Raw genomic sequence first — 21232 nt, 5'->3', positions numbered from 1 at the left:
TGTGGGCACAATTTGCATCTCTGACATCACACATCTTGGTTCAACACTTTCTGTGATATATAATTAGGATAAACTGTGACACTGTAAACAGTTGTAAATTCTGCTTGTCCTTTAACAGGTTGAAAGATGGCTTACCTGCTGCTGAAATGTGTGCCCGGTATATAATTAAAGGTTATTCACTAACTATAAAACACGTTGCTGAAGAAGATGCAGGAAATTACACTATACTACTGAGCACCCCACAATGGAACTTGCATAAAAATCTAACAGTAACCCTCAGAATAAATGGTGAGTTGGTAGCATAATTGATACTAATGACTTTAAGATCATATTCTTAGCTGGACTCACTTCATTTTGGCAAAGACAAAGTGATTCCTAAAGCTGATGATCTTGCTTATTTAACCTTCAAGACAATAAAGTGAACAATGTTTCAGTAGCTTGATCACTTTTGTATTTCTGCTTCTTATAGTGAAACCTCAGATTTATGAAAAAGTGTCATCACTTCCTGGTCCTAATCTCCATCAACTGGGCAGCAAGCAAATCCTGACTTGTGTTGTTTATGGCATTCCTCAACCTACTGTCCAGTGGATCTGGCATCCTTGTCAACAGAATCGTTCCAGAACGAGGTAGATTTTAGTTACTTTTAGTCAAATTCTTTTCCCCCTTCCTAAGACAGCAGCAGTGACTGAAGGGAACATACTCTTTCACATACTTCCCTTTTGGCCCCAATGAGATCATAGGAATCTGATCACCTTGAACTAAAGGGAGTGGGATATATTTTGCCATTTTAATCTCCTGAGCTAAATACAACCCTCTGCGATATGTTGAGGGCCAAAGAATAGTGACAAGTCCCTTTCACACACCCTTTGGCATTCTTAAACACAGCTGGACTTGAATTCTCAAGAAAATAGATAGTATCAGATGTTCTTTGTCTGACATGATTTTATAATTAATCAGAATGCTGATGCATGTATCCAATGAATCATAATGAATGTTTTGTATGGCCTCTCCCTTCATGGTCTTCTTAGGAACTTTATCAGTGCTCAGAATGCCAATAAATCAACAAAGTTTCTTCCAAATAACATTTGCCTTATACATCCTTTTCTTTCGCATGAGCAACTTAGCAAATATGTAAAGATTTCCTTGTTGATAGTATTCAGAAGGTCTTTGTATTAGCATCCTGGGTGATGCCCATGCTGATGTACAACTTTTCCATATGAATGACTATGGGGTGAATCCCTTATATAAATTACAGCAGCCACATAGATCACTTGCCATTTTGCTACCATAATGCTGCAAACTCATTGCAGCTCAGAATCAAATTAGTTTTGGATTAACCACAGATAATAAGCTTGAACTAGTTTTTCAAAAACTGTTCAGCACACTGTCTGTCTAGAATATGTGATTTGTGAACATGGCTTATGTGAGATTAAAAAATACTAGCCAACTCTTTTAAAAATGTAATATACGTTCTAGCTTTTTCATCCAAATTACAAATGTAGGAAATGTGGACTATTAGTAAAAATATTGCTTGTGAAAGTGGTACAAGTTAAGATGTTCTTTCATTTACAAAATCAGTTTTCCATAGCAGGGTTCTCAATTTCTTCAGCTACTTTTCCTCAGAGAATGTCTTCTTAAAAAGACATAATAAAAGAAGAAGAAAAATATTTTCTACAGCTCATTAACCCAGATAATTTCATCCCTTGGCATTTGCCCACTCAGTGTTTTTATATTTCAGCAATAAGCTAGAATTTCAGCATTTTGTTTAAAGGAGTAGAAAAGAACCAGTTTTTCCCTCTCAGTGTTTCTGAATATACAGAGTATATCATTTCAGTTAGCTCTGTGACGATGCAAAAGTCCCTTAGATACTTGTTGCTAAATAGGCAAGTATATAATCACTACCTTTTTTGATAGTTTGATTTCCCACAACCAGCTATAAATCTTTCGCTTAGGAATTTTTCATAAAAGTTACATGGAAGTAAATGTCATTGAAATCAATAGGAACTTACCTCCAATAGTGTGCCTGACTTATAGGACTTGTATTCATTCATTCATTCATTCATTCATTCATTCATTCATCTCTATGTAAACCGCTTTGGGAACTTTTGTTGAAGAACCGTATATAAATATTCATCATATTCTAGGTTTTAAGCTATAGTTTTGTCAATGTGACTTTTGAGATGCTTGTGAGCATATGTGTCCTGCCAGAATATTTACTTTGGGGGCAAAATCATGCACAAAACCCATTGAAATGAATGCCAGCTGTGCTCAGTAGTGCACTTGTGCAGACCCCATTCATTTCTGTGACTTGCCCAGGTGAATTTCTTAGTGGATTTGGCCCTTATCTGATAGAAAATCAAAAATACAGATTTTTGATTTTTTTTAGCATTGATTCTGTCCTCTTTAAACTATATAATGAAATCCTCACCGACTTAAATAGGGTCGGCTTCTCTGAGCAGAAGCCAGTAAATCTTAACGAAAACAACAACTTTATTTGTTGCTGCCCCATAACAAATTGTTCTCTGGGAGGCTCACAACACAACAGTAAAAACACCTAATCAAAACACACAATGAAATCCCAACAAATTACAATATCAAACAGAAAATACAAAATACAATACAAAACATTTTAAAACTTTTTTTTGGCAATCTAATTGCAAATCTTCACTGTTTATGCTAGTGCAATATTCAAGAAAAGACCAAATGCCAGTATCATTAGTATGTGCTTGGATAGCTTCTTGAGCGCAATGAAGTTAGGAATACTAATGAGGCACACAAAATTAACAAGTAAAGAACAAGTGTTAATTGTGTGTGGTTAGAAATGTACTGACCTGCCCAAATTTAATTGTGGGCATTTGCAAATATGGAAGGCCATTAGTGTGTGCACATTTACTGCTTTCTCTTTCCTCATGCTGGTTCTATTTTTGGCATTGGTTGTCGTGGGATGCCTTTAATAGGGTGGTAGATCATGAAAAAAGATGGTGAAAACCTGACCCATTGAGAATCTGAATCTTTGTATGAAGTAATGCTAGCAGGTTGCATCTCTTCATTTCATTTGTGCTTCACCCTTCTTCCAAGGAGCTCAGAACAGTGTACATAGGGCTAAAACAGATCCTCACATCAACTCTTACATAGGTTTGGCTGTGAGGTATTGGGGTCATTCACACAATCAAAAACTGTGTTCTACCCGCGTTTGGGAGCTGTGTGCGCTACCAATTTTCAGTTGTGTGGAAGCAAGGTAGGAGGAAAAGCCAGGTTTTCCCTACCTTGCTTCCATACAACCAAAAATTGGGAACACACATAGCTCCCAAACCCAGGTAGAAGACAGTTTTTGCTTGTGTGCATGACTTCAGTGGTTTGCCCATGGCCATTCAGTGAGTTGATTGGTGAGCTGGGGTTTGATCCCAGGTTTCTCCAATCCAATCAGTCAGTCCACTACCCCACACTGGTGTGGTTGTATTGACTTGGTGTCATATAAAACACTTGGGCTCTTGTATTGGTTGTAAAAGCATGGGAGCTTTGCTGCATGATGCAAACAAAGTGACTTTCAGTGACTGTTTTCTTTACACAATGTCTGACAGAACTTGGCCTACAAGGCTACTGTGAAAAAAGTTCCATTAAAACAAGTGGTATTTGTTCCCAAGTAACTGTGTTTGTAATGTGTGTAAGGTTGAAATGTGTGCAAGGATAAAGTCTAGATATGTGAGAGTATGTGCCTAGAAAGCCTTATGAACCCCACTCCATCCCCACAGGTGAAGAAGAAAAGCAGAACAATTTCACTGAAATATTGTTAGCATTTCTTCAGGCTAAAGAAATGGTAGACTAAAGCAAGCAATTATATGCTGTAGGCTGTTGTTTTGATCCTGTATTTGGGACTGCTAATGAACAGCAACTACGATATGAAATTGCTAGGAAGAGCCTTTTGCCTTCACAACCAGACTGAAAATCGCCGCCTCTTAGTAATATTCAACCTCTAAAGAGAGAGGTTCCTGCCTATTTATAGTGATTGCATTTGTCTGCTCTTGTCATAATGACACAGTTAATACTGCAGCCAGTTTTCTGATTAATTTGCTATTCATGTTGAAGTTTTGTCAAAGACTTCATTATGTGTCTCCAATGAACCAAGGTCTTTGTTAATCAAGTTCTGTCATTACATGGTTTAATGTTGCTCTAAATCATCATCAGTTCCTAGGTTTGATAAATGATGGTGAAGTGTAAGATATAAATTCATAAAATGACAACTGTCACAGTTTTTTTTCCTAGTTCCAATGATGAGTTGATCTAATCTGAATAGATGGAAGATATAACAAAGATAGCTATATGCTGTGGCCTTCTTAAAAAATGGCTCACTTAAATAGTTTGTATATAACACAAGCAATAGTTTTTAATATATTAAAGGTGGATGGACATACATTGCTTCCTAAGGTGTGTACACTCATCTATATATTTAATTCTCTTAAATGTACCCGTCGCTAATCCCATGTGTGGCAGCTCTGGTGAGAGTTTGTGAGCAGCTGCCAGATAGGATAGCGATGGGGGAGAAAATAGCGATTCCGGCCTGGCCTGCAGGAGCAGGAGGCAGTGGTGGGCCGGCCCAGCCTGGCTGGCAGGAGGAGGCAGCTGCTGCCAGGAGTTGGTGGGCAGGAGGAGGTGGCGGGATGGCTTTCCGGCCGTCCCGCCAGCCAGAAACCGTGGGGGGGGGGGAGGCCAGAAGCGGGTGAGGGGAGAAGCAGTCCATCTGGTCGGCTAGAAATCTGGTGGGTTGGGGGGAGAAAAAGGCAGCAGTGGTGGGTGGGCTGGCCGAGCTAGTTTCTATTATTCCTGTGCTATCTCGGCTCAAATGGATTATGTATATTTTTGAACTGTATAAAAATATGCAAACGTAAATAGAGATAATAGTGGAATGGCTGTGCTATAATACCTCTATCATATTACCTTCCATTTTCTTGGCGTGGGGGAGAAAAGAAATTTCCCCCGGTTTCAGTGATAGTGAACTCTGTGCCCTTCTTAGAGTTCAACCCATTATGAGAATTTGCTCTTTGCTTAAAAGGATGACTTAAACCAGACACAATGACCTTCTCCAGAACCTGAAGAATCTTCTGAGACAATGGAAGTGTGCATGCTTAACCCTTTCATTGCCACTAAATCAAAGAGCAGATTGTCCCTAATGTACACAAAAGCTTTACTACAATTGATGAGTACTGTACTACAATTCTCAAACGGCTTTTTTTGGAGAACTCTCTCTGAGGTCAATAGGAGCATTCTGCAGGAAACTGGACTGTAGAACAGGGTTGTAAAGTGTGAAAGAAATATGTGTTTCAGTACCTGGGAGGTGTGGGCCAATCAAATTTCCAAGACGTAGATATGGGTGTTTGTGCCCATACTCATGTATTCTTTCCGTACTTGATGCATTTCTTACAGAAAACACCAGTGTGTTTTCCACAGTAGTTGTAGCATGTAGCATTGTCCTTAGGCAGTTGGATAATAGTACTAGCAGCAGCTCAGTACAGCAGTGCTTTTTTTTACTTTGCTACAATTTGATATAAAGTTGTGAACTTCTTTCTGAGCTACTCAGAGCCTGGAAGAGGTTGCTTTAGAAGCCATGCCCATTGCCTCCAACTAGATTAGCTAGAGCCCAGGGAAAGTTTGCCTTCCTGGTTCTTGACATGGCCTTGTCGGAAAACAGCTCTGTTTAACATTAAAAGCAGTACTCATTATTTATTTTGTCTGGAATGGGACAACTTGTGTGGCAGTGTGTTCCAAAGTTCAAAAACATGGAAATGCCATGGACGACTGGCATGTTAAAGTTTCTGAATGAGTTATTTTGGCTGTACTTCTGGCAGAAACCTTTTCATATGGAAATGATACTAATCTATTTTAGTACAACACTTGTTTTTTTTAAATCCCCCCTCCCAAATGGATCCTTGTGAAATTTTTCACCTGATAAGGAAAAACTGGAACTTCGGTGATAAAACTTGAAAGAAAAGTGCAAGAGAAGTAAGGGTCTTATAGTTCAATGGTGTTCCTTATTTTGGATTTATATTTCAATCACTCTTGTGCCATAAGCCGAAGCAAAAGGCTAAATAGGTCAGGCTTCAGAAAAGTGATTGCAAAAATTATGCATCTTGTAGAGCCAGTGGATAGAGAGATTATCCAACATTATCTCAAAACACATGGGATCATTCAAATATGTACAGGAGGTATTCATATAGAGAAAAAAATTAAGGAATTCATTGCTATGAGCTGTGATTATAGGCATTGGCTGTAATATCTTACCTTAGTGAATAATAAATTTACCAGTTCCTACCAATCCTCCTAGTCAATGAGCACAGAGAGACTGAAGAACAGTCACATGCTAGGACCTTGACTAAGGTTCCGTGCACACGCCTATGGCAGATTACCAGCAGATGGCACTAAGAATATAATAAAATAAAATAAAATAAAATAAATAAATAAATAAATAAATAAATGTGACATCCTTCTTCCTTGTGTGGATTTCCAATTATTTTGTTTTAGGTGGTAATTTACAGGCACCAACTTTGGAATATATCAGCATCTGGAAGAGCCCTAAAATATATGGAAATGTTTTTGCAATAGGCCTGAAAATGGGGAAGGTCAGATACTACAGAGCAGGTTTTTTGTTTTTTGTTTACTTTTTCTCCCACTTTTGACATAGAGCTGTGGTCTTTTCTATAACTTTCAAGTGTCCTTTTTGTGAGGAATACCTTGAATTAATGTTCATATTAAAGGTATCCATCCTTCCTCTATCCCAGTTTTTTAAAAAAAACCTATTAATTTTTGAATGCTCGAGGAGTAAGCAGGATTTCCCCAAATGCTCTTCACAATGAAGAGTTCTTGTTCATTGCCTATCACAGTCTGTATTTCCTGGTATTGGTGCATGGACACTTAGGTGTGATTGTGTGCACACGTGTTAGCACTGTGCATGTTGGTAAAAGTCAGAATTCCACTTTGAAATTCCCGGCCCCCACCATAGGGCAACCACCCCAGATAGGAGGGGGTGGAGGGCCTTTAAAAACCACCCAACACTGGCACGGGGGAAGCTGGGTGACTATGGCCATTCTTGGGAGCATCCAGGGGGCAGGCAGGGAGGGAAAAAGAGAAAGCTGGGGGTGGCTGGGAACCGCATGGATGACTGGGGGAAGTAGTTCCTCTCGAGCTTCTCCATGTGATCACAATGCCCTGTGAGCCCCTCTGACATATCAACCAATTGCAGCATGCTTTCAGCAGCTGAAACTTGAAAAGTCATTCTCTCATTGACCAGCTAGAGATGTCGGTCAGAGAACTCCTCTCTTTTCCATCTCAATATTTTCCATATTTGGAAAATCAACCCACTCCCAGACAGTTGGGAAAAGATAAAAAGGTTTTTGACAACAAAAAAGAAAGAGTGAATTGTGATGCCCTCCAATGCATCAAGCCAGTCTAATTATATTGGGCAATTTTGCATTGAATCAGCCCTGATTGACCCGGCTACCACAACAGTTCCGATCGGATGAAAAATTGTCTGCTGAATCGAAGAGGATCTGATTATTGCTCTCATGTGATGCGCAGTCCTAGAAGCTGGTTTGTACTTTGAATCCATGGACACATACCAAGGTGACATGTAGTAAACTCTTAGCCTGGAAAACTTCCCCATCCAAGTTATAAATATATCATGCTATTGTACTTGGCAAGCCATAAGCAAACAGAGGTAAGATCTCATTAAAGGGAGCGAACTGTGGAGTAGAGAGGACAGTGTGAAACTAAGGGTGATAACAGTGGCCTTGTCCAGAATAGGCCATGGGAGTTTTCTTATCTCACTTAGGCAGGAGGTGCTGGGAGCTTCCTGTGCGAAATTAGGAGCATACGCTGCTTTCCTCTTGTTGTTTGGCTTCCTCCTCTATATAAGACGGTTCCCAGCACAGTGATTATCTTTGCATCTTCAAACATGGCACAATCTACTTCCTTAAGAGTTTGATGTAACCTTAAGAGTCATGCTGTCTTTTCTTTTCCACCCCCCATCTGTCCCAGATGCGTTCTCAAAAGCTTGTCTGTGTCCTAGGCACATCTCATTTTCAAGGATCAGTTGCAAAATGCAAAGTTATAAGACTGACATACTGTAAGTTTGCTCATTTTTATGTCGGACTTCCTTTGGAAATGTGCACACACTTTCTTAGGTTCTGAACAGAACCACTACACGTGGAGAACCTTTTGAGATTCCTATGAATAGCTCTGACCACTCTTTGCCCTTTCTTCAGATTAATGTGGGACTCTAACTCAGAATTAATGACTTCTGGTTTCCACGCAAGTGACAGCTTGTTTTCCCAATGTTTGCCACAACTAGATCCCAAAGCATTCTTGAGTGCACATTAGGGTGCATGTGCAATTGCAAACTACAAAGCATTGTGCTGGTCTTTGACCGTAATAAAGATGATTGATTGAACTACAAAGCATGTAGCAGTAAGCAGGGTGGGATTTGGGATTCTGCTTTCTATGAACTGATAACCACGTGCTGTATCCAGTGAAGGCCTGTCTCCATCTCTTGATGGTATTTACAAGGAAACTGTGTCAAATAGTCACTTATTTCTAGAGACATGGTTTCACGTGTTGTGCAAGGCAACGTGGGCAGTTCTGAATGAGTTACAGCAGTCTGAAGCAATGCCAGCGGTGTTGCAGAATAGGGCTTGTCCACCACTACTACTAAAAATTGCAGTTGTACTTTTGCGGTGCTGTGGCTGTTATTTCCAGTGGCTAAAATGCTGCAGAAGTGTAATTGTGCAGATTTAAATAGTAGCAGGTGCCTGTAGCAGTGGGGGCAGTTCAGAATTGCCCATGTTACACAACATGTGAGCTATGGATTTAAAAAAAATATAAATCACCCCCAAAGATCTATAAGCATTTACAATTGATTGTTTTAAGTCTTGGATACCTTCCAAATACAAGCCATCCCTGATAGCTAATACATGTTTCTGGTTAACAACCAGAATAGCCCATTTATTTTACATAGTGAGAAAGCTGAAATGACTGACAGTATTTAACACCACAATGAATACAATGTCAGGTTTATATAAGATGAAGCATACCAAAACTGAGAGTCAAAACCATGATGGATTTTATATTTTCACTGATGTCTTTCTCTTGATTTTTCCAAACAAACCATATATGAAAAACCAAAGAATTGTGGAGATTTCTGTTGACAACCTCTAACCTGTTCTGCTGCTGTAGGTGACCACTGAACTGAGAAAAACAGGATTAAAATTTAAACATATATGCAAAACAGCTGGTGCAATTTTAATTGTGTAATTTTTATAGTCTTGTTTTAATTTTTCTATGTGAACCGCCTTGAGATTGTTTTTAATGGAAGGAGGCGGTATATAAATTTAACAATAAATAAAAAAAATAACTTTCTGAGTAACTGAGGATCAAAGCAGACATGTAGTGAAATGTGCTTTTAAGAAGGGTGATTGCCACCAGAAGTGCCTCTTTTTTTTAACTAAAAATAGCCTCGGGGGACAATCTTAATCAGAACCGGGGAATATATTGTGGAGTTTTGGTTTTTTTAAAAAAATTCCCTTGTGATGGTATCCCAATGAAAAATTGCCCTCTGAGAGAGAGAGAGAGATACACACACACACACACATATACACACAGAGAGCATTTCTTTACTGTCAAAACTTGTGTCTTGAGGTGGTTTGCCCAATTTAAGACACAGTTTTATTGGCTGAAGGAGGCTATTTGCCCCCAAAGTGCTTGTGAACTGTGAATAACCACACCAGGGAACAAATATGCTTGGGAGGTTATTTTTGGCAGGAGAAGGGGTACAAGCAGAGGCGCATTTAGCTACAGACTTTGGGGACCAGGACCGTAGCCACCTGCCTCCGGGGGAGGGCTACAAAGATTTGGGGGACCTAGCCAGAGTCCTGCCATGGTGCCACTGCTGCCTCGCACCTGCTGCTGACCCAGTATGCCTGCTGCTGTACCAGTATTTCTCCTATCTTCACCACCGGGGGAGTGAGTCGAGAAGAGCAGACCACTCCCCCTGTCAGTGGCAGCGGTGTGTGAGCTTCTCTGTGCCGTGCTCTCCGTACCCAGACTGTGCAGGTGCGCTGTTCAGAGAGAAGCCCATGAGTGGCGAGAAGCCCATGCACAAGCAAGGGAGAAGCCCGCTCACTGTTGCCACCACAGGAGGTGGTGGCCTGCTCCACTCGTCTCACCCCCCCCCACACACACACACCGGTGGTGAAGATGGGAGACATATCAGTGCAGCGGAGCAGCGGCGAGCGCAGGGCAGCGGCATAGTAGGGTAGCGGTGTCACAGCAACGTGGCTCTGGTGAGGTCCCCCCTAGATTGTTTGGAGGTCCCCCAGGAGGCTGGAGCAGCGGCAGGGCCAGGAATCTTTTTTAAAATATTAAGGGGGGGCCTTGCAGTGGGGGGGGCAGAAGCCCTCTAGGTCCAGGCTGATTTTGGACCTACGTGCACCACTGGGTTCAAGGGGACAGAGTTAACCTCTTACTCCCTACACAGATCAAGATCAGCCCCCCATGGCCGCTTTTAGTGAAGTAAAAGGCACATTTCTGAAAAATGCACTTAGATGCGCATCTAACTTTACCCTGGGCTTTGAGCCAGGCAAGTTCTGACTTCAAATTTTGCCATAGTTTTGAACTCCCTAAGTGATCCTAGGGAATTCAGGCCTTAACCCTGCAGTTTCAGGGTTAAGGCCTTAACCCTGAATTCAGGCCTTAACCCTGCAGACAAATAATGATACGCCTTACTAGGTTATTGTAAAGAATGCAGGACATCTGCTTATATTAATTGAAGCTAACTGCCCTCCCCCCAATGCAAATGGAAATATGCAGGGAAGCAAAACTCTTCCTGACTTTTCTTGCTGCACTCCACTGCCAGGGGCATTTCCCCCAAGACCAGCTCTGATACCAGAAATGAACCAGGTTGTGGAGAAATTTTCATGAAGTAATAAAAGTGCAGCATGTTATGTTGGTGAAGGGAGTTCTCCTTATATGCATGCTTCATTTGGTAGTTTTTGAGGGGTTTTTAAAAAAGGAGATATGCCTTATACAAGAATGATATAAATAATCATATATAATTTGCATAATTTATATAAAGTACTTCAGGGACTCTAAAACACTATATAAATGCTATTAAGTGGAAGGATCATTCTTCAGAAAAGAGCTGAAGACACTTTTTCAATCAGGCTTTTAGTTGATTTTTAAAAACGATTTTAAATTTAATATATCTGTTTTAACTGTTGATTTTAAAGTTTACTAATGTTTTAATCAGTTGTGAACCACCTTGAGACCTGCTGATAGGTGGTATAAAATATGAAAATAAATACATTTATGGCAAAATGAAAGAATTTCTAAAATTATTAATAGTAACAATTTGGCTAATAATCCCAACTATTACATTTGTCTCAACAAAAGCCAATTGCAGCTGCTATAGAGGAATAATGACTACAGAAGTATTTAGCCATCAGCTTTTGGAATCAATGCAATACTGTATATCCCAAAGCGTGGATGGTCTTTAAAAGCCTGTTAAGTGTTTTAAGGCAGGAGAATGTGTAACCTGAAATCTTAATACCTTTGTACCCTGGAGCATCCAAGGTGGCAATGCAGCAGCAGCTTGTTTTAAGAGCTCTCTAGACCAAAGTGATTTTTGAGGAACATTTTGGGGTTTTCTTTGGTTTTTAAAAGTATTTTTAGCTGGGATTGTTTTATCTTGAACTGTGAGAACACACAAACATTGTAACTTGGAAATATTTTTAATTCGGAAGTCTGGAAGATAAATCAAGCGGATGGAGTACCACAGACAAAAGCTCTGGAACAGTGACTCCTTTAAAGTTGTCTAGAACTGTAAGTCGATTAATGAGCAACATGGGCTTAAAAAAAGAGATTACACACATCCCCCGACTGGGGAGTGGCCAAAGCAGGGAAACAGTTAAGAATAGATCGACTTTTAATGGGGAAAGGATTAGAGACTGTTACTTCAGCATTTCCCACAAATAACAAATATGCAGTGAACCATGATCCCCAATTAAGGAACAGAAGCAACAGGCTTGCCAACTGATTGTGAACAAGAGGAGGTTTTTCCCTCTCAGTCTGTGACATGCAGAAAAAGGTGGGTTCCTCTGCCGTTTCCATTCTAGATTCTAGCTGAACGGACACTCCTCACTTCTGAAACAGTTGTGAATTTGTTCCAGAAACTCCATGAAACTGAGGGGAAACTGGATGGACTAAGGAAAGCATTTGATGTCTTTGTGGTTTATTTCAACAAACAAGCAAGAGTTTCAAGTTTGCAGCAAGGAAAGGGCTTCAGTATAGATAAGCCTGTAAAGCAAATAGAGTCGACCAAACTAAGTGAGACTCCAAGAAATACCTCCTTAGGGAACAGATCAAAGAGCTGATCATGGAGCCTGCAAAGCAAACAGGTGGTAGTATTTATTGGTATGAATGATCTGAACAGCAATAGCTGGGTAAGTCAGAAAACTATGCTGGACTCGCTGAGTAAATTATTATAATGCCTAGTAGCCCATTTAGACTTAAAATATATTACTTGGTTCCCAAAAGTCTCTATTTATAAAAGATTAGTACTTACATTTGATCAACATGTAATTCCATCTATGCTCAAGAGAATGAAGGACTATCTGGCCAGTTTCCAGATCATTTTGACCAGAGTTTTTCAAGAAAACACTTGCTTCCCCCTGTGCCAAGGTAGGGTTAAGTCAAGCTCAGTGAGCAGAAGGATACACTATTATGACCTTGAAGATAAGGCTCCCAAGACAAGGGAGTTGTATAGGCAAGCAGCCAAAGAAAACATCAGCTCCAAGCCTTTAGAAGCTAGGCAAAAGGAGATTTTGGACTCTTTCACAAAAAAACCAAACGTAAATGACTGCCTTTATATACAAGATTTGGAAAATTTACATGAAGTTATAGCAGCTTTCAAGGACATTAAAGTCTTCTTGATAATGGCTCCGGATGCAGCCAAGCCACTGACAGCCTACCTCCCAGATCATATGAATATTATAATAATATGCCAAAATGGAAATATTGGAGACCAAGCAGGAGGAAACAGCACCACAAGATCCCTTATCAGATTCAAGCCTTACTGAGCCGTTGGTGTTAATTGATTTAGATGACTGTGTTCAGGATATGTCCTAGATGATAATGGAGACTGGAAGTTTGCAGTTGTTACCTGACCTCCAGAGGGTAAACTCCCCCCCATGTGGATTCCCCTGTGGCATAGAGGAATATTGATTCTCTTTTGGATATGTCCGCTGTCATAGAGGACAATGGCTCCTGGACACAGGAAGAATGTTGCATGATAATGACACAAATTGCCCAAGTAAACCTAGAAGATAGTGTGTGGTTAGGATCATCAGAGGAACTGTCAGTAGGGTTGCTAACAAAGGAAGTGGGGTCTGGAGATTGCTTTTTACCCCCAATGGACTCTGGACAACCTAATACATAGCGTTCCCCCAGCAACAATTTGGAGCAAGGTCCCCTGAAGTTGGAAACTGCCCCCCCCCCAAAAAACTATGGTGGACATTATGCACTTGATGATCAGGGGTGGCTTCCCAGCTCCAAGAAGTCTTGGAGGAAACTGATTCTATAGACCCATTTCAAACTGGCTTTCAGGCAGGCTATGGGGTGGAGAGTACCTTTGTTGGCTTGATGGATGATCTTCAGTTAGGAATTGACAGAGGGAGTGTGAGTCTATTGGTCCTTTTGGATCTTTTGGTGGCTTTCAGTGCTTTCGACCATGGTATCCTTCTGGAGCATCTGAGTGGGTTGGGGGTGGGAGGCACTGTTTTGCAGTGATTCTGCTCCTACCTTTCAGGCAGATTCTAGTTGGTGTCCCTTGGAGACTATTGCTCTTCAAAATCTAAACTTTTATATAATGTCCCTCAGGGTTCCATATTGTCTCTGGTGTGTTGTTTTTTAAAAACATCTACATGAAACCGCTGGGAGAGATCATCAGGTGATTTGGTCCAGGGTGCTATCAGTATGCTGATGACACCCAAATCTATTCATCCGTGTCAATATCATCAGAGGAAGGCATAACCTCCCTAAATGCCTGTCTGGAGATAGTGATGGGCTATATGAGGGATAACAAACTGAGACTGAATCCCGATAAGACAAAGGTACTTATTGTGCAGCATCAGAATTGAGGAGATGATTTTGATCTGCTGGTTCTAGATGGGGTCAAACTTCTCCAGAAGGAACAGGTATGCAGTCTGGAAGTGCTTCTGGACCCAAACCTCTCCCTTGTGTGCCAGATTGAGGTGGTGGTCTGCTTTCTATCAGTTTCAGCAGATACACCAGCTGTGTCCATTTCTTGAGATAAATGACCTCAGAACAGTGGTACATATGCTGGTAACCTCCAGATTTGACTACTGAAATGCACTCTGTGTGGGTTTGCCTTTGTACATAGTCCAGAAACTGCAGTTGGTACAGAATGCGGCAGCCAGGTTGGTCTCTGGGTCATCTTGAAGATATCATATTATTCCTATACTAAAAGAGCTACACTGGCTCTTTTAGTATAGGAACTACACTAAGTTTTCAGGCAAAATACAAGGTGCTGGTTATAACCTATAAATCCCTAAACAGCTTAGGCTCTGGGTATTTAAGATAACGTCTTCTTCGCTATGAACCCCATCGCCCATTGTGATCACCTGGAGAGGCTATTCAGGAACGGGCCTTCTCCATTGCTGCTCTGAGGCTTTGGCGTGTACTCCCTGCTGAAATAAGAGCCTCCCCACCTCTGATAATTTTTAAGAAGGCAGTTAAGACAGAAATGTTCACCCCAGCTTTTAATTAGACTTACAGTTTTTAACATAATGTTACATTTTAAATTGTTTTAATATTTTAATGTTCTAATTTGTATTTAATTTTTAAACTACCCAGATACATAAGTTTTGGTCAGTATATAAATATGTTAAATTAAAGATAGATAGATAGATAGTGTTATAACCTTTTTCTCTTGGAATGTGGCTGGCTGGATAAATGAGATCAGGGATTACTCCTTTATTAGTTTTCTTTCTAAGTTTGATATCACATATGTGCAGGAGATGTGGCCCACTCAAGATACATTGAGCTCAATGGTTTTATTGCATTGTCTACAAGAGCGATACCAAGTGCCGGGTGGGGCAGACCAAGCAGGGGCTTAGGGGTCTTTTATCTCCACCTCTTTACAGACCTCTGTAATTAAGTTGCCATCCTGTGGCCAGCTGGCCTTGGCAGTAATTATTAAATTTAATTCAATTGTCGAGATATCTGGATAGACTGGAGGAATTTTATACAAATTTATTGCTTTCAGATATAAACCATTCAACCTGTATGGTAGCTACATTTTGTGTAGTGAAAATACGTCAACAAATGACTCCATCATGATCTAGTTGATTGTAATGGCTAATCGTTCTGAAACTTATGTATTTGATCTTTGATCGAAATAAAGATTGATTTGATGCCTTTGTATTAATTAATATATATGTATTAATTAAGTGGCCGAGTAGGCCAAGCAGGGTCCTACTGTGCAGATGCAGCGGCCTCCAAAATGGCCACCACACCAGGGAATAGGCCCAGAAAGGGCCAAAGATGCCCAAACTGGGCAATTTTTACAAAAAGGAAGGCTGGCAGGGGGAGGGGGAACTCCACCACCTCAGAGAACCCCCCCCCCATAGGGGGTAAGTTAAAAAAAATTTTTGGAAAATGTTTGAACCTCCCAAATTCAACTAAACTCAACCAAACAGGATGGGTTCAATGGGGGGCAAAACCAAACTGGCCTGGTCCAGTTCGGGTCCAGTTCAAACTCAAACCAAACTGAGCCAGGTGGTTTTGTGCACACCTCTACCTACTATGTCTAGAGCTGAATGCCATATACCAGTTAAGAAGTGGGAGGCCCAATTTCAGGGTCTTTATGCTTTGCAAGAAGTTCCTTAACCCACTTTTGAAGTAATGCCTGAGCATTTGCCAAAATGGCCAGGGGTATCGGTCAATGAAATAAGCAGTTTAACAGATAAGCTCAAAGCTGGTAAAGCCCTGGCTTGTAATCTTATTCACCCAGAAATGATTAAGGCCAACAGGGATCGGTGGATCCTAATTCTAGCTTCACTCTTCACATGCATTGATAATAGAGCTTGTATTCCTTGCCATAATCATACCTATATTCAATAAAGGACAATACCAATAATTAGCAACCAATTCATTTACTGTGATAAGCAAACTATATGTCAGGCATCTTTATGGGAAACTATTAGATTGGCTAGAACAAGAAAATATGATGGCTGAAAAAGCAGTGGGTTTTAGGAGTGGTTGTTCTACCATAGACCAAGTACTAGTGTGGCCACATCTGATAGAAAAGTATACAAGCAAGCCGAAATAGGCTTTATATGTGGCATTTGTAGTCTTCAAATTTGCTTTTGATTGCACTTCCAGAGATAGTCTATGGAAGAACCTAACTGCATCCTCAATTGACAGTTTATTCTGGCAGCCTTACATAAGAACAACCCTGCTGGATCAGGCCCTAGGCCCATCTAGTCCAACATCCTATTTCGCACAGTGGCCCACCAGCCTTGAAATAGATAGGGTCACAATTACTATATGGCCAACAACTTGGACCATATGCTAACTCAGCTTCCTTGGAAGCCATTCAAACTAAATTTCTGAGGGCAGTATTTCAGGTGGCCAGACATGTCCCAAACACTGTACTCCGACTGGAGGGAGATTGTGCAAAACTGAAACTAGAATGCGGATTTCCATTTGTAGTTACTGGCTTAAACTAAAATTCCTCCCTTTAGGATTAGGACCTTTAACACTGATTGATGAGTTTAGCTCTGGCTGGAAGTAAGCATTGCACAAGAAACTTAGCTCTCATGGTCTCACACCAGCCCTTTTGGGTTTGAGCAAGCAGAGGCAATAATTAAATAGCATCTGATTGATATCGACCACCGGAATGATTTAGCTATAGTATCCAATCATTTTAGAAACTGGAGACCAGGCCAACAGAGTACCTCTCATCTCTTTCAACCCTAGCTCATAGAAGAGACCTTTCATTGGTGAGATTTGATGCTTTGCTGTTGGTGTTCTGGAAGGCAGATTTGGTAAAATCCCCTATAGCGATCACAAGTGTCCTTGCAACTGAGGAGTCATGGAAACCATTGAACATGTATTATTATATTGTTCATTGTATTGTGACTCATGAAGTGAATTGCTACTCCCTTTCTTACACAAATTTCCAGGGCATTCAGATGAATTCTATGTCTCTTGGTTAATATACAGGAGACTTATGAAGTCGCTAAGTTCTGTAGTGCTACATATGAGTCATGAAAGCCATTCGTTATGTACGTTCCTGATAAATAACTGATGGACAAGATTTCAGTAGTTTTAGTAGTTTTATGTGTGTTAGCTCATGTAATGTACTCTTGTTTTAAATATGGTATTCTGTATCAAGCTGATCACTGACCACAATAAAGGGATTGGATTGGATTGGATTTGTACTCCTGTCTGCCATGAATCTGCCTCAACCTTTCTTTGAACATAGTGCTATTATGGGAAATGATACTTGATGGCATCCTAACAAAGTGTAGGCATAAAGAGGGACTGTGGGCGTGTGACTAGAGCTCACACACACTGCCCCTGTCCCTCTATACACATATTATTGTACAAGTGGGTGAAACATTCACACTCTGGAAGATGGAAAATACATTGCTGAGGATCAGTGACTTATTTCCTTTCTTCCAGAGCTCTTCTGGAGTGTGGGCAGACTGGGAGACATTTCATCCACTTGAATGTTTCCTCTTTTTCAGGCCACAGGCAGAGTGGGGATGTTTCATCTGCTTGCACAACAGCATGTGCATAGAGGGACTGGGGGAAGTGTGCATGGGCACCGGGAGTATCCTCTTTATGCATGTACTTCCTTAGGATGTCAGCCGTTGTTCTGGGCAATCAGTTCCAAAAGATAATTGTGCTGAAACGAAATCCTGTTTGTATGTGTAACAAATATGTATTTTTGTTTCATTCTTAGGTGTATTGCATGTTAATTCTATTGAGGTCCTTTTATTGCTTTTATTATGCATAATTGTAATTGACTGTCTCTTGGTAATTTATTGCACCAACACATCTTTTATTTTCTCTCCTTGTTGGGGGAACATTCCATACTTTCTCCTATTTTTGTTACCTTTCTTCATATAATATCCAATTCTACTTTCTTTTTTCGGAACTTGCATTCAAGAACTCATGGTTATTTGCAGATGTTTACTATGATTGAAATCCAAGGAACTGTCAGTTACATGCACCCAACCGGGCTTTGTACGCATGTTTCTCACATATCAGCCCTCTATGTGACATCACAAACCTTTTCTGAAACTAATGGGAATTTCAAAAGCAGTTTGTGAGGTGGTACAGGGGTCTCCCCGCTCCACCTGCCCCCTGAAAAATATATCAAAAGAAAGCCCAGTTGGCATGTCCAGGCCTTTAGATATGCCTAAAGTAGCTCTTTGAATACTACATTTTGAAAAATCCACATTTTAATGTGCAGTCATTAAATTTTTATTGCAGACCTTACATTCATTTCTGAGGTTTGCTAAGTAATTTTACTACATACTAGGGATGTGCAAAATATTTTAACACAAAGCACCTTCTAAATAAAGGGCCTGTTTCAAGCTTGGAACAAGACAATCCTGTTTCAAACTAAGTATTTCAATGCTTAGAGTGCCATTTTGGAGGCCTGTTTTCCCCATGCTGATTGGTTTTCTGGCACTGGCTTCCAATTGGCTTGTGATCTACTTGTTCCTTGGTTGGCTTGTTATCATACAAATCAAGTGTTGTCATGGGCAATTGTGCCCCCATTGGCTGGGGGGAAGGAGGAGGGAGGAGGAACACAAAGGGAAGGAGTTTCAAAGTGTATTCAAAGGGACAGGGAGGTCGAGAGAGCCCTTATAGTGTGCCTTTTTATTAAGATTTTATACCGGCTCACCCAGATGGCTCTAGGCGGTTCACAAACTTAAAAACCAATAAAAAAACAACTCATTAAAACCAGTTTAAAACCTCTTGAAGAGTATACATTAGGAGAAGAGGAAGGAATCAAGGAAGGTTTGATTTTGTAGCTTTCTTAACACCAAGTATAATATGCTGTGCTATTGCTACGATAACTAACTGGTATTGCTGGATCTCAGATTGATAATGGCAGAACTTTGGTGCTTGCCTTGAACCTTCCTTGAGTTGTGGTTTGTTTTGTTTGTGAGATAGTGCTGTGGTGAGAAATGGACAGTGGCAGAGGTGTGTGTGTGTCTTTGTGATATTTCTTGGTGATTGCTGTGATGAGCTCTATGTCTGGCCTTGAGGCTAACTTTTGCTTCACTTACTGCTCTGGTCTGCTCTGAAATCTGCATTGCAAGCTGTAGTCACTCAGTCAAAATGTGGCTGAAGTTGCTGTAGTTGTATGGCTATGCTTGCTGCTAAAGGTGCTGCTGTGGCAGCTGTTGCAATGCTAATAAGTAAGGAGGTCATAATTTTGTGTGAGAGAGCAACTTGTACCAGTGATGTTACTGCAGCACAGGCACTGTGGCTTCCAGTGGATTCTGGGCCAGTGATTCTTTTTTGGCCATTTTTGTACTGTGTTTGAAATGTGTGTTCTGTGTTGGGAGGGACAGATTCCATTTTACTGTGTGCTTCTGCAGTGTCTTTCAAGGCAGGGTTGCAAAATGAATTGCAAATTGTAATGCAAAACTTGTGTGCACACTTTGAATGCAGCTTGTTCTGGACATCGGGAACAATGGGGAAACTCAAAATACCCCATTGTTCCCCATGGGTAGTTCCTAGGGATACCAAAGTGGGATCTGTGGTAAGGTATGATGGGTGCTACCAACAACCCAATCCACAAAATAAATGGGCAAGTGGGCAATTTTAAACAATTTTAAACCTTTTCCCAGTTTTTGGGAAAGGTTAAACATTTGTTAAAAATCACCAGCTTGCCCATTTATTTTGTGGGTTGGGTGGTAGGTAGCACCTATTATGCCCTACCACACAACCCACTGTGATGTCCCTAGGAGCTACCCATGGGGAGCAGTGGGCTGTTTTGAGTTTTCCCATTGTTCTCTATGGCTGCAACACTTGAAATATTTCAAGTTTGTTTATTCAAAACAAGCAGTTCGACCACTGTTTCGATGAAACATTTTGGTCACCAGCATCTTGTTTCAAGCTCAAAATAAAATGCAAAATCCATTTTGTGCACATCCCTACTACATACCACCCATCAAACCAGTCTGCATCTAGAGGCCCCTGATTGTGGATCAGGCGGAATAGAGTCAAAGGGACCGCAGGCAGCAGTTGTGGTAGAGACAGGCTGGGTAGACACCACCAGCAGTAACAGAATAGTCTTTCACAACATCAGTCCCCTCCAAAAGTACAACAGAAAAAACGTGTTAATTTGCTGCTTGAAATACGGTGGGGGGATGTTGGCCTCCAGTGGGAGGGCATTCCACAAAGTCAGCACTGAAAAGACCCTGCTTCTAATGAATGTCCTCTTTACTTTGGATAGCAAAGATACTCAGAGCAGGGCCCCAGATAATGGTTGGGGTATATGGGCAGCCATAAGTGGAGAATGTAGTCATTAGGGTACCCAGTAGGCCTATGTGTTGGAATATGCAATTCTGACAAATGTGTGCCACTCCTTTGGTGTTGCACAGAGGTGGACCCTCCCAGAATGACCAAGTCTGTGCAGTACCTGCCATTTCTAGCAATGGCAGAGCCTCTTCTATGGAACCAGAACCCACAAGGACATCAGGAAGGTGTGCTGGGTCATCTGGGAAATGTTGTTCTTCCTAGTGCTTTCCCCATAGGGGAAACATCCCTGCACACCTTTTCTAGATGTCTCTGTGGGTTCTGGTTCTATAGAAGAGGTTCCCCTGACACCAAAAATAACAGATACTTCACAGAGCTGGCCATGCTGGGAGTGCCCACCTCTGCCCAGTGCTGAGGTGGTGATGATGGTGGTGGTGGTATGCATGTGTCAGAAATGTATATTCCAAAACACAGTCCTAGTATCAGGTCCCAAACCATTGAGGGCTTAAAAAGAAATAACCAGCACCTTGAATTGAGACAAGAAGCAAATAGGCAGCCAATGCAAAGCACACAAAGTTGGAATAATGTGTTTCCAGCAAACAGTTCACACAAATAGCCAGGCTCCTGCATTCTATACTGTACCAACTGAAGTATCTGAAAG

At 41.0% G+C, this 21232-nt stretch overlaps 1 protein-coding gene across 12 annotated transcripts in view; it reads left to right on the top strand.

Moving 5' to 3' along the window:
* Positions 1–21232, top strand: part of FLT1 (fms related receptor tyrosine kinase 1) — a 232178-nt gene that overhangs the window by 109029 nt on the left and 101917 nt on the right. For all 12 annotated transcript variants that reach the window (XR_008318780.1, XM_053305539.1, XM_053305540.1 and 9 more), the window contains 2 exons: positions 119–288; positions 470–626. Coding sequence is in view for 11 of the 12 variants with exons in the window: in XM_053305539.1 (XP_053161514.1) it covers positions 119–288; positions 470–626 (327 nt within the window). In the remaining variant the exon portion in view is untranslated. The remainder of the gene's footprint in view (positions 1–118; positions 289–469; positions 627–21232) is intronic.

Source organism: Hemicordylus capensis, chromosome 3 (assembly GCF_027244095.1).
Source record: "Hemicordylus capensis ecotype Gifberg chromosome 3, rHemCap1.1.pri, whole genome shotgun sequence".
NCBI lineage: Eukaryota > Metazoa > Chordata > Lepidosauria > Squamata > Cordylidae > Hemicordylus > Hemicordylus capensis.
This window is presented reverse-complemented; position numbering and strand designations above follow the sequence as displayed.